Genomic DNA, 13,325 nt, shown 5'->3' on the forward strand with positions numbered 1-13,325 from the left:
GATCATGGCCTTGTTGCGCAAGCTAGTTTGGTTATCCCTCCACCATAATTTCCATATGCGTTGTGTCCACATTTCAGGCAAACAGAATAGGGTCGCGGACGCTCTTTCCCGTTTTAATTTTCCGATCTTTTTTACGGGAAATGCCCGACGCGGATCAGTCAGGCACGCCCGTGCCCCAATTCAACACTCTCATTCTGGATTAGATTCGCTCATAGACGAGGCCAAGGGTCTGGTTACAAAATCATTGTCATGCAATACGGCGAGGAATTATGAGGCCGGCGTAAGAGCTTTTGATAAATTTTCCAAGAGTCATCCGAGGGGTCAACACTCTGAAACCTCCTACATCATGGCCTTCTTGGCCTATTGTCACTCACATCTATCTCTGTCGTATAGTACCATCAGACTTTATTTAGCTGGACTACAACATCACGCTATGCTGGCCACTCCTCATCGCAGGTCCTTTTTTTCCATTCAGGCTATTAAAGCCACCCTTCAGGGTATTCAAAAGGAGGGTAAGGGGTCCGTGAGCCACAGGCAACCAGTGTCTAGCAAGTTGTTTAGAGATCTCTCCTCGTCATTGGATGGTAATCCTTTTGGGCCCTCCACTAGCCTGATTCTGAAAGCGGCCATGTATCTTACCTTTTATGGGTTCCTTAGGCCCGGGGAGGTTCTGGCCGGCCCAAATCGTCAAAGCCATCCTATGAAGCAACATTTGTCATGGGGCCTGGGCCATTACACTCTCCTGCTACCTTCCACCAAAACCAATCAGACGGGTCCCCCCACAGAGGTCAAATTCTACCCGACCTCGAACAATTGGTGTCCAGTTCAAGTGCTGCATCAATTTCTAACACATATCCAAGATTCACTGCCAGACAGCCCGCTCCTGCCGCTCGCAGGCAAGCCTCTCAACGCCTCTCAGTTCATATCCTACATCCGTGCCCTTGCCCAGGGTCTAGGTTATGACCCAAAAGTAATTTCGGGGCATTCGTTCCGCATAGGGGCTGCCTCACGGCGTCAGGTGCCAGCCCATGTCATTCGGTCCATGGGGCGGTGGCGGTCCTCCTGTTTTACCAGATATATACCCAATCCTCAAGTAGCCTTTAGTTCCCTGGCTTTGTAATTCTTATAATAAAGAGTTGTACCTAACTATTGTTTTTTGCCCCCTTTTTCTTTGGTGTACCCGCGCCCGTGGCTCCCGGCACAATTCAGCCACTATGTTCAGGGCAGGTTTCTCTGCGTACGCCGACGTTTTCCTAGCCCTGACCATAAACACATTAAAGTGGGAGATATTGCAGTCCTGGAATCTCTGTTCTCCGCGCTTCCCTCTATATTCCTTGAGTAAACAAACACAGTCCGAACTGGTCATGAGTACACGAAGTACTCAATGAACTATATCATAAGGGGTTTTAGCTAGACCATGCTTCACCCAAATCTCAATATCTAAATTTATCTTAATAAATTCTATTGTTCTGATCAGGTGATGACGTTAATCCATGAACTGTGCATCCGCTGACCAGAAGAGCTACAACTATGAATAAATGATGTCCTGTTACATTAATTTTTTCTTTTATATATATGACAAAGTCCTGGGGCATTATCAAATCTGGGTATTTTGGGGGAGGAAGTACATAAATAGGCAGCTCCGAATACAGCATATATTAAGAGCAAGTTTATTAAGTCATATTGATTGTACATTTTAGCTCATCAAAATACATGAGACAAAAAAATCATCCCCCACCCCTCTTTTCTTATCCCTGTGCCCAAGAGCACCCTAATAAGTTAATTTTATGGGGGTAATTCGGTGCCAAACCGCTATGTACCTCCCCCATACCATAACTATCCGGGGAGAAGCTGGAAGGCCTGAGCATTGCTAAACCGGAAATGACGTCTGCGGTTCAGCAGACCGGAAGCGATGCTTGCGTTCCAGGAAACCGGAAGTTGCGGACGGCGTGCGTTCCGCACACCGGATATTCGGCTCCCGGAGGTGGAAACTCGCGCCTGTGCGCTCATTTAAATCAAGCCAGCACAAGGATGCCCCACTGCCTCATCAAGCTCGGCAGGCGGCAGTCCGGACACTATGGGTGCATATCACCAGTAAGTTTTTCTCACCTATGGGACGCAAAGATACGGGCGATCCAGTAAGTAAATACCAACGATGTGTTTATTTATTTTCAGGTGAAATCCCTCTTCATCAAGAGAGTCTATGTGAGTTTTCTTACCCCATATATGGCCTGCCCTACGGTATCATCCAGGACGTAGTATTTATATTTTGCATTATCTACCTAATTATCCTGTTTTGATCCATGATGTTATACATAACAATTATCATTCTTTAACCGACCTCATGATGAACCATAGTGGGGAAACGCGTCGGGGTTAAAATCGACATCAATATATGTGTTAAAAATTCCTAAGGTACAGGGCTGTACAGAGCAAGACAGGGTAGGCACAGGGACAGGGTGATCCCACCATCAGGGTTCATCCCTGGGCAAAGGGTTAACTTAGGGCGGGCACAGGGAGAGAACCATCCCCAGTACCCACAATAAGGTGCCCTAACCTCTGTCCATTCCCCACACCTCCCATAAATGTCATTAGTGCCCCTGGAATTTGCACTTATTTATTATTTTTCACCAATTCACGGTGGTAGCTGGGCGATATCTTGTCCTGTTATATGTTATTTGGTCACCCAGTTATCATGGGGTGTTATTTTTTTCTTTTTTAATTGAATTAATAAAAGCTACATTTTAAAAGGGTCCAACCTCTAGGCTAATACTAAGTTAGTAAAAAGCAGATAACATGCCCCCTTCCCTCAGCAGGACCTGTAAAGTTATACTTACCTGGTCCCCACTGCTCTGTTAAGGCTCCATGGCTTCTGGTCAGTCTTCACGGACCTCTGCTTCCTGCACGGACTTAGTCAGGTGCACTGCTGCAGCCAATGACTGGCCTCACTGGTGACATGTGGTCAACAGTTACATGTCTTCTGGGGACTTGTCACCACCTAGGCCAATCCCTGGCTGCGGCGGTGCACATGACCCCGTCCATGCAGGAACTTTACATGCTGGGATTGGAGGTCTGGTGAAGAAAGTTCAAGTGCAAAGGAGCCTGAATGGACTGACAGGGAGTAGGCAAGTATAGTTCTCGTCACAGATTCCGCTGGGTTGGTGGGGGATAATAAATGGTGGCATCTACCACTGATAGGCTATAACAGCATGTTTACAGATACGTCATAAATGCTATTGACAAACTGATGACATATGTGTTACATGGATGCCATTGCGACTTATGGTGTGATAGATGCATCTATCAGACTCTTTCTAAAGCATAGGTCCGGAGCTTTTCCTGGTGTATATGTTAAATGAAGACGACAATGTGATGCAAACAGGGCAGTATGATTCCTTTACATGCATCCACTTTGATACAATCCTGCTGTGACAGTGTCAGTACGAGACATGGTGCTTTTTAGGCTCTCCTTGTGATAAAAGCAGTGTTTGCTGCTGCTGTTGTTTCGACCATTTACTATTTGATATAGAAAGGCTTAGACCTGGTTTGCACCAGGACACTTTCACAAATACGAGCATAAGACGGCATTTTAAAGTAAAGTATTTATTTGCACAATATAACTCATGGATCTCTCAGCACGTGCTTTTATAGCTCCCCAGGTTCTTTCCCCCCATAAGCCCAGCGACTGGCGTACAAAGCCAAATACAAAGAATGGGGTATGAAATATAGTAAAAGGTTGGACGCCCCCCAGATTCTAGCACCTAGGGCACTATTATATTGAAGCGTCTGGCAGTATTGTGCTTCACTTTTACACAGCTTAAAAAAAAAATCCTTATTTGATAACTTTTGTAAACACCTTCTATTACATGTATAATTTACAGCAAAATAAATATGATTATCAGTTCCTTTATCTTTGTAAAGTCTTTGCAATCATGGTGAGGTAGCTCCTAAGGTCTTCCTTCTTCTGTCTTATCTGACTTTCCAGTGACCTGGCTTCTGTAAGAATTTCATCAAACTTCTGTACGTGCAGTGAATCCAAAGCGGAACGTTCACTGAATAAAGGAAAAGTAACATTTTAATTCAGTGGAAGCATCGTAGACATTTAATGCACAGTGGCGGTATGGTTAACAATCAGCTCAGCCCTGAGAGGAGAGAGTCTCATTTATCTGTTGACTGATGCTAAAAGGAGAACAAGGCATGAATGTAGGCATGCATCGGCTTCTGTCACCCATAGTCCCCCTTCAAATAGGACTGCAGATGCCAATGGTGCAATGAAGGTCCCCAGGTCTGATTCTGTAAATGCCTGTTACACTGTACAGGAGATATGGCCTACTAGACTGCCTGGTAATAATGAGTTAAATAAAGTTTTATAAAAAATAAATAAATCCCAGTTACTGCATTTTTCGCCCTATAAAACGCACTTTTCCCCAAAAAAGTTAAGGGGGAATGGCAGTGCATCTTATTTTTGGTCCGCATCCAATCTGCATTTTTTACAGACTGGATGCGGACCCATACATTTCAATGAGGCTGTTCCGCAATCCCGCTGTTACAATGGGTCCGCAAAAATACGGATGCAACATGGACGTCACACAAACATCATCCATATTTTTTTCTGACCGCAAAATACATAAGGTTGTGTGAATTATGTGAATTTTTTTTTTTTGCAGGACGATTTGTATTTTTTTTTAACAGACAACCATTTTGTGGTTTATATAATGTAATGAAAACATATTTTTAGTTTTACTTGGAGGGAAGTGGAAAAAAGCAGCAATTCCACAATTTTTCTTTGAGGGAAGTTTGGGGATGTTTTTATGGCATTCACTAAGTGATATAAATAATGTTAACTTTATTCTTTAGGTCAGTTCTATTATTCTGATATAATACCAAATTTACAGTATATAGTTTAATGCTGAACTACTATTGCACAATACATTTTTTTTTAAATCAATCATTTGTTTTTGTGTTGCCCTATATTCTGAGATCCATACCATTTTATTCTCCCATCGTCTAAGCTGTGTGTTTTTTTTTTTTTTTGCAGCGGAGCTGTTGTTTTTATTGGTACCATTTTTAATCACTTTCTATAGAATTTTTGGGAAGGCAAAGTGACCAAACGCGAGTAAACTTTTCTATGGTGAAAAAGGGATTTTTTGTTTTTATTTAATTTTTTTAAAGGGTACCTAAACCTTCATTTAAAGTACTGTAGGCGCAGCGGTGCTTCTCAAAGTGCTCTGCACCTTTTGGCTTTCATCCGCTCTGCAGCATGCAGAGTACGGATCGATGGATAGTATAAAGCAGGCATGCTCAACCTGCGGCCCTCCAGCTGTTGCAAAACAACAACTCCCATTATTCCCTGACAGCCTACAGCCATCATCCTACAGGAGGGCACCGTGGGAGTTGTAGTTTTACAACAGCTGGAGGGCCAAAGGTTGAGCATCCCTGGTATAAAGGATCTGTACTCCGCGTGCTGCATGAGCAGAGCAGAGTCGACGTAAACCAAAGGTGCAGAGCGCTCTGAGTAGCACCGCTGCAGCTTTTTTTTTTTTTACACCTTTTTAAGCCATGCAATCATCTGATCGCTGGTTTAATACTCCATATAACTTCTGTATGTGTATCATGCCTGTCTATGAAAAACTTACCCTATGAGGTTATAAAGATTGACTTTCTGCCTCCAATAAGGACCCTAATGCCATGAAAACCCATCAGCAAACCTTGATCATGTCTTCCGGATACTGATGTAGTGATCGAGCCACCTCTTTCTAATTAGATGCCAGATTCACTAGTAACTATGGCACCGAAGAGTACGTTCAGGCTTCCTGATGCAGTTTTGAAAGTGAAAATTAGGAGTAGATCATTAAAAGAGAAAACGTCAAATTTGACTTTTCCCCATTTCTAAATTCACACACCAGTAATGTACTGTTCAAGCCTCTGTGACCGCTGAGGTCTGTGAATAGCTGCAGCAGTCACAGGACCAAGCCTCTTTCTTGTCCTGGGGGTACCTGAAAAGGCCATGAATGGAGCAGCGGGACCGCGGACAGGTGAGTGGGATTTTTAAGTTCAGGGGGCACAGGTTAGGACACAAGGGGCTGTTGGCTCCAATTTAAGTTTTCACCATAGGGTATATGATTGGAGGAGCACTTACCTCAGTGTCTTTGCATAGTTAGAAAACAGAAGGTTTACTTCATTGCTCAAATCTGTAAACAGAAATACAATCCGTTTTTTACAAATGCAGGAATTAAAGATGCATAAAATGCATTGATAAATCACAAACCTTTCATCATGGTGTCAATGTCTTCCACCTGAGGGCTGTCTGACAGAATGGAAGGCCGGTCTGTAGACGACAAACACTGAAGAGTCTCAGGATCTACATTCTGTTTGTAAGTCAAATACACAGTCACTTATTTCAGCAGGTGCGGTAATATATATAACCATTCATTTGTAATTAAACGCACAATTAGGGCTCATTCACAGACAGTTTTTGGGGCCTCAAAATGTCACATGTTTTCATCTGCATTTTTTGTAGCATTTTTGCTGATATAGTGGAGGTTATTTATCAAAGACCAATATTTTATGCCAGTCTTTGATAATTGTTGTTAATGCGCTCTGGGCACAGCAGAGCTGCTGGGTCTTAGCAGACCCAGACAGGATCTGCTGCTGCATATTGCCTCAGAGGGTGTCGCAGTGTGAGTGGGAAAGTGCAAAATTATAAAAATTACAAAATGTCTCTCAGAGGTCTTTTGTGACCTTATCAGGGGCATATTACTTGTATCAAAAACATAAACACACAAGTGGAAAATAAAATGTATAAACGTAAAAATAAAAATAAATTACAGTGCCAACTCAGACCACTACCATAGACATCCCGCTCCAGTGAGACTATATATATATGTACAGTTGTCCCTCAAGTTACAATATTAAGTTCCTGGATGAGCATTGTACGCCGAAAAATTGTAGCTTGAGCCCATAACTCTATGGAAAACTGGGCTTTGATTCCAGAGTCCCAAAATGTCATCCTAAAATAAGGGAAAATGAAGATTTAAAGGGAACCTGTCATCAACTTTGTGCTGCCCATACTAATGGCAGCATAAAGTAGAGACGGGTGAGTTGATTTCAGTGATCTGTCATTTATAAGTTAAAAGTAAGTGGTTGCCGAGAACCAACATCACAATTATTGCAGACTGGGCCTGGAAAAGAGTCCCGGCCACCTGAGAAGAGTCCTGGTTATTCATGAATTCCTGCTCTCCCTGCTGATGACTGACAGTCTTCTACCGAGTTTTCTCCCTTTCTCTCTAGCAGAGAACTGCCCATCATCAGCAGATGGACGAGAGAGCAGGAAGTTATGAATAATCATGACTCTTCAAGTAGATTAGCATCTTTTCAAGGCCTGGGCTGCAATGATTATGATGAGTCCTTATATATAACAGTCAGGAATAGATACTGGAAGCTGTAAATCACTATCAATGATGAGGACAGGGGCTTCTTCAGTACACCAGAAAAATAAAATGGAGCTGTCCTCTCCTGGTGTCTGAAGGAGCAGTTCATCCTGGTGCAGACAGAGGGCAGTACAGAACATGTGGTACCTCATTGTACTGTAGCAATGCAGGTGTCTTACGAGGGAAAAGTCCATGTTGATTGGCTGGATCTGAGTCTGAGGCATTGTATGGTGAGTCTAATTTCAACTTACAATGACTCAGGAAAGACCATTGTAAGTTGAAAATATTATATCCTGAGGCCATTGTATCATGAGGGATCACTTGTATTATATATTACGCCCTATCAGTCCAATGCACCAACAAAAGAAAATCTACACTTAGAACCAAGGTAAAACTTGAAACTCAAGCTTTATTGTCACTAGGGATCAGCGAATCGACTTCGGATGAAACCTCGGAACCGAACCCGAGTTTGGGAAATGGTTTTCTACAGTATAAATCAATTTCTGAAGTTATTATGCGAAGATTCGTGAAGTAATAACTTCGGCTCATCGAAACCAATACATCGAAACCAATACATTCTAATACTGTACGGAGCGCTCGTCCCGTACAGTATTGAAATTAAGTTTTATGCGAATCGACTTTGGATGTTTCATCCGAAGTCGATTCGCTCATCCCTAGTTGACACCATAAAATATTTTAAAAATATATACTATGTATCAGTTAAAATCCACATAAAGGACAAGACAAGGAACTAGGGGGACATCTAGTGGTCAAACATAGAAATGGCATTCAGACCTGCAGCTACTTAGAACAGTACAACAAACAGTTATGTAAAGTTTCCTCAGGTAATGCCAATAGTCACAAAATAACTAATAGTATATTACAAGGGGCCAAAACATAGTCAAATGCTTCTAATCAATTGAAGAAATAAATTCAGCCACCGAAGATGTCCCACCAGCCTTGACACATCTCGCAAAATGCTTTGTCAGGGGATGTTCCATGACTACTAGATTCTGGCAATCAAACACACACCTCACCAGTCACAACTCAATTTTTGACCTAAAGGTGACAAGTCAGTTCCCCCTCCCGGTCCATTCACAATACAACCAATGTAACCAATGTCAGCCCATATCCCTCACTCGTATGGCACATAATTATGTTATCCCCGGACACCAGTTAAGATTACGTGGGCAGCATCTGGGCATGTCACATGTCTAGGCACCCCTCACGCGGTCAGGATCACATGAGCAGCGGCCCATACGTGGCTTTGGTCATATGTCCAGGCACCGCTCACACTACTGTTTAAAACATTTTTGGTGTCAATAAAAATCGATTTTTAGTTTTCACTTTTTTTCCTAAGTGCAGACTTTCTTTTGGTGATGCTTATATACAGTTGCAAGAAAAAGTATGTGAACCCTTTGGAATTATATGGATTTCTGCACAAACTGGTCATAAAATGTGATCTAATCTTCATCTAAGTCACAACAATAGACACTCACAGTCTAAAGAGGACCTTTCACTACAATAAAAAATCTAAGCTAAGCATACAGACATGGAGAGCGACGCCCAGGGATCTCCCTGCACTTATTATTATCCCTGGGCGCCGCTCCGTTCTCCTGGTATAGGATCCGGTATCTTCAGATTTTCGGCTCAACTGGGAGGAGCCTGCCGGCGTCTCCTTCTCCCAGGCTGGTGTGCTGGCCAATTGCCAGCACTCCAGGCTATGAGCTGAGCGCTGCGATTGGCCAGCGCTACAGCCTGGGAGAAGGAGACGCCAGCAGGTTCATCCCAGTTGAGCTGAAAATCTGAAGATACCGGAGCCTATACCATGAGAATGGAGCGGCGCCCAGGTATAACAGTAAGTGCAGGGAGATCCCTGGGCGCCGCTCTCCATGTCTGTATGCTTACTTTAGATTTTTTATTGTAGTGAAAGGTCCTCTTTAAACTAATAACACAAAAAATTAAATGTTACCATGTTTTAATTGAACACACCATGTAAACATTCACAGTGCAGGTGGAAAAAGTATGTGAACCCCTAGACTAATGACATCTCAAAGAGCTAATTGGCGTGAGGTGTCAGCCAACTGGAGTCCAATCAGTGAGATGAGATTGGAGGTGTTGGTTACAGCTGCCCTGCCCTATAAAAAACACACACCAGTTCTGGGTTTGCTTTTCACAAGAAGCATTGCCTGATGTGAATGATGCCTCGCACAAAAGAGCTCTCAGAAGACCTACGATTAAGAATTGTTGACTTGCATAAAGCTGGAAAGGGTTATAAAAGTATCTCCAAAAGCCTTGCTGTTCATCAGTCCACAGTAAGACAAATTGTCTATAAATGGAGAAAGTTCAGCACTGCTGCTACTCTCCGTAGGAGTGGCTGTCCTGTAAAGATGACTGCTTACAGTGCGGTGAAATCCAGTCTCGCCGCAGATCTACTGAACTGGTATCACACAATGCTGATTATTATAATGTTGAGAGTTCACTTCACAGGAGCAGTGTTTAGGCCAGGAAATGTCGATCACTAACGGAGCATGTTTCTCGGAATGAGCATGCTCATCTGCATCTAGCCTTAGGGCTGTTAAACTACCACATGCTCTAAAAAAGGATCAGGTCCGTAAAAGGGTTGTCCGAGCTGAAACTTCTTGGGGGCAAACTGCAGGAAGACTGATAAAATAATAAAAATACTAAGCATTCTGTATTAAGAATACTATTATTTTCCCTTATAACCATGTTATAAGGGAAAATAATAAAATCTACACAACACCGATCCCAAACTCGAACTTCTGTGAAGAAGTTCGGGTCTGGGTACCAAACATGCAGATTTTTCTCATGCGCGTGCAAAACACATTAAAATGTTTTGCACTCATGTGGAAAAATCGTGCATTTTCCCGCAACGCACCCGCATCTTATCCGGCCCAAATACATGACACCAAGGTGAAAGAGGCCTGAGGCCTTTTCAGGCCTGGTCATTGAGGGGTTAAACATTTTGTTTATTTGCAGACAGATACTCACTTCTTTATCTTTCTTCCTTTTTAAACCTTTGCTTTCACACTTGGCTGTAGTGCTTGCCATTGTCTCCATATATACCTAAACCGAAATTATAAAATGAATATCACATTATACCACCGACCACGTATTTCCTGAATGAAGACGCATGGCAAACACCACCAGGACTTCACACCATTAGGCCACCTGCACTCGGGTGCGGGTGAACGCACATAATATCCATGCAGATTTATGTGCATCTCTGAAGCTTACCCCCACTAAAATGTGCAATTTCAAGTTCGGTTTTCCACAGATTTCATCCTTCCACTGAAAAGGGTGAAATCCGCTGCTAAAACCGCAAACTGAAATGCTGAGGATCTGGAAATCTGTACGGAAGGCCAATTTCTGCACGGGAAAAATCTGCAAAGTGTACATAAGATTTGTGCAATCTCATACACCTTGTATTACGCTACGGTTTTTCTGCACGGGAATCCGTGTAGAAAAAACATAAGTATTTTGCAATGTGTGCAGGTGGCCTAAAAACCACAAGTAACACAAGCAGCTTTTGGTCTGGATTTGGTGCAGACACATAGAAATCCACACAAAAATGTGAGCAGAATTTCTGCAAGACGGCCCTCATTCATGTGTATGTTTCACACTCCCTGTGTGAGTGTGATGCTACGTTCTGGACACTGCTCGTCTTGCAGGAGCGCACGGCATTAGGGCAGTCTGCAAAAAACGCATCCGCAAAAAACATGGATGACATCCATGTGCATTCCGTATTCTCTGGAACGGAACAGCTGACCCCTAATAGAACAGTCCTCTTCTTGTCCATAATGTAGACAATAGGACACGTTCAATATTTTTTCTGTGGAACGGACATATGGAGAAACCTTTTTTTTTTTTTTTTTTTTGCAAACCCATTGAAATGAATGGTTCCGTATATGGTCGGCCCAAAAAAATGGAACGGACACAGAAAAAAAATATGGTTGTGTGATTGAGCCCTTAGGCCTCATGCACACGAATGCATTTTGTTTCCATGTCTGTTCCGTTTTTTTTTTGCGAATAGGATGCAGACCCATTCATTTCAATGGGTCAGCAAAAAATGTGGACAGCACACCGTGTGCTGTCTGCATCCCCATGTCCGTTCCATAGCCCCACAAAAAAAGATAGAACATGTCCTATTCTTGGATAGGCATTGTTACAATGGATTTGCAAAAAAAACGGATGCCATCCGTTTTTTTTCTGGATCTGCAATTTGCGGACCGCAAAGCGCATACGGTTGTGTGCATTTAGCCTTATATTGATTTATAATGCTGTGTGTCTCTGCATGATCATAGTGTTACAGAATTAGACTATATTCACATGACCGTAAGTGTTTTGTGGTCCGCAAAACACGTATATTGCCGTGTGCATTCCGCATTTTGCAGATCGCACAAGGCTGGCGCTATATAGAAAACGCCTATTCTTGTCCGTGCTTGCGGACAAGAATAGGACATGCTCTATATTTTTGCATCTTTTGCGTCTCCATTGAAATGAATAGGTCCGCACCGGTTCCGCAATGTGGACCCATTCATATGGTCGTGTGAATGTACCCTTATACTGACAGCTTTATGTCAGTATGATCCTGCAGAAGGAAGGTCACTCAGAGGCACACAGCATTATAAATCAGTATAATGCCCTGCGCTCCTGCAAGACGAGCAGTTTCCAGAACGGAGGATCACGCTCGCGTATGGAGCGTGATTTCCGGACTGCACAGGCTCGTCTGAAATAGCCTCTAGGGGCCTACACACAGTGCAGATTTTTGTGCAGAAAATTTGAAATGAATCCGCACAATTTATCACAGATTTTTGTGTAGATTTTCTGTTTCTGTAAACAACCTCATTGAAGTCTGTGAGGAAACCACTCTACAGAAGATGCCGAATCGCACTATGGTGGTCATTTATGAACAGAAATACGCCTAAATGAAGCGTATTTCTGGGGCAGGTCCTTTGCACAGCAATCTGCAACTTCTCCCACTAGCGCCAGGTCTAAAAAAGTGGGCTTGGCGGGGGAAGGGCCGGCCCGTCTCATTTACCATTTTTTACTCCCGTTTTAAGTTTAGAAAATGGTCTAACTCTAAGACAATAAGGAAGCTGTCTTACATATAGAAGCGGCGGAGGATCCGCTGAATTCATGGAGAGGCCGGCGCCTTCTCAGAACTTTGGCGGATCCCCCGCCAGTTTAGGGCTTCATAAAGACCGGCGTCTAAAACGTGCTAAAATTATAAAATCCACACAGCAGGTCAATGTCCTCACGTAAGAATAAAAGCAAATTGTACATGAGATTTGTCGAATCCCATCCACTTTGTTTGTGGCGTTTTACACTGCGGTTTTTCTGCATGAAATCCATCCCGAAAAAAACGCGTGTAATCTGCACCGCATATAGCCACTAGTGTTGAGCGAACTTGTGTTTTAAGTTCGGCGTCTAAAGTTCGGGTTATCGAAGAATCGCGTTACAGATTCCGCATACCACGGACCAAGTTATAGTTCGTGGTAGCGGAATCCATAACGCGATTCTTCGATAACCTGAACTTTAGACGCCGAACTTAAAACACAAGTTCGCTCAACACTAGTAGCCACCCTTAGGCCACCTGCACATGTTGCGGAATACACTCGGTTTTACCGCGTAGTACCGTACCAACTAGGTGTGTGAGATTACAGTACTCTCGTGTGCACTTTGCAGATTTCTTCCACGTGGAAATTGACCTGCCGTGCGGATATCCAAGTCTGCAGCATGTCAGGGTGTGTGGCTTTAGCTGTGGATTTCACCCTTTTCAGTGGAAGGATGGGATCTGCGGATGTTACGTGCGTTCACACACGTTCACGGGCCGGTGCCTGGCCTAGGTCTTCAGACCGGCGCACGGACTGC

The 13,325-nt window shown here is 43.3% G+C and overlaps 1 protein-coding gene across 1 annotated transcript; it reads right to left on the reverse strand.

Moving 5' to 3' along the window:
- Positions 1 to 3,907: 3,907 nt before the first annotated feature.
- On the reverse strand, positions 3,908 to 10,502 carry TEX12 (testis expressed 12). The gene is made up of 4 exons (XM_044277661.1): positions 10,443 to 10,502; positions 6,269 to 6,368; positions 6,140 to 6,191; positions 3,908 to 4,052 (listed from the first exon to the last, which is right to left on the reverse strand). The coding sequence occupies exons 1-4, from the start codon at positions 10,500 to 10,502 to the stop codon at positions 3,908 to 3,910; spliced, it is 357 nt and encodes a 118-aa protein (XP_044133596.1).
- Positions 10,503 to 13,325: the final 2,823 nt, after the last annotated feature.

This window comes from Bufo gargarizans, chromosome 2 (genome assembly GCF_014858855.1).
Source record: "Bufo gargarizans isolate SCDJY-AF-19 chromosome 2, ASM1485885v1, whole genome shotgun sequence".
NCBI lineage: Eukaryota > Metazoa > Chordata > Amphibia > Anura > Bufonidae > Bufo > Bufo gargarizans.

What these genes read in the sequence shown, in the direction of transcription:
- TEX12 (XM_044277661.1), bottom strand. Translation starts at nt 10,502, where the DNA reads ATGGCAAGCACTACAGCCAAGTGTGAAAGCAAAGGTTTAAAAAGGAAG. An exon ending in CATTGACACCATGATGAAAG is followed by an intron (nt 6,192 to 6,268) that starts GTTTGTGATTTA and finishes TTCTGTTTACAG; the next exon opens with ATTTGAGCAATGAAGTAAAC. An exon ending in AACTATGCAAAGACACTGAG is followed by an intron (nt 4,053 to 6,139) that starts GTAAGTGCTCCT and finishes TCCTTTATTCAG; the next exon opens with TGAACGTTCCGCTTTGGATT.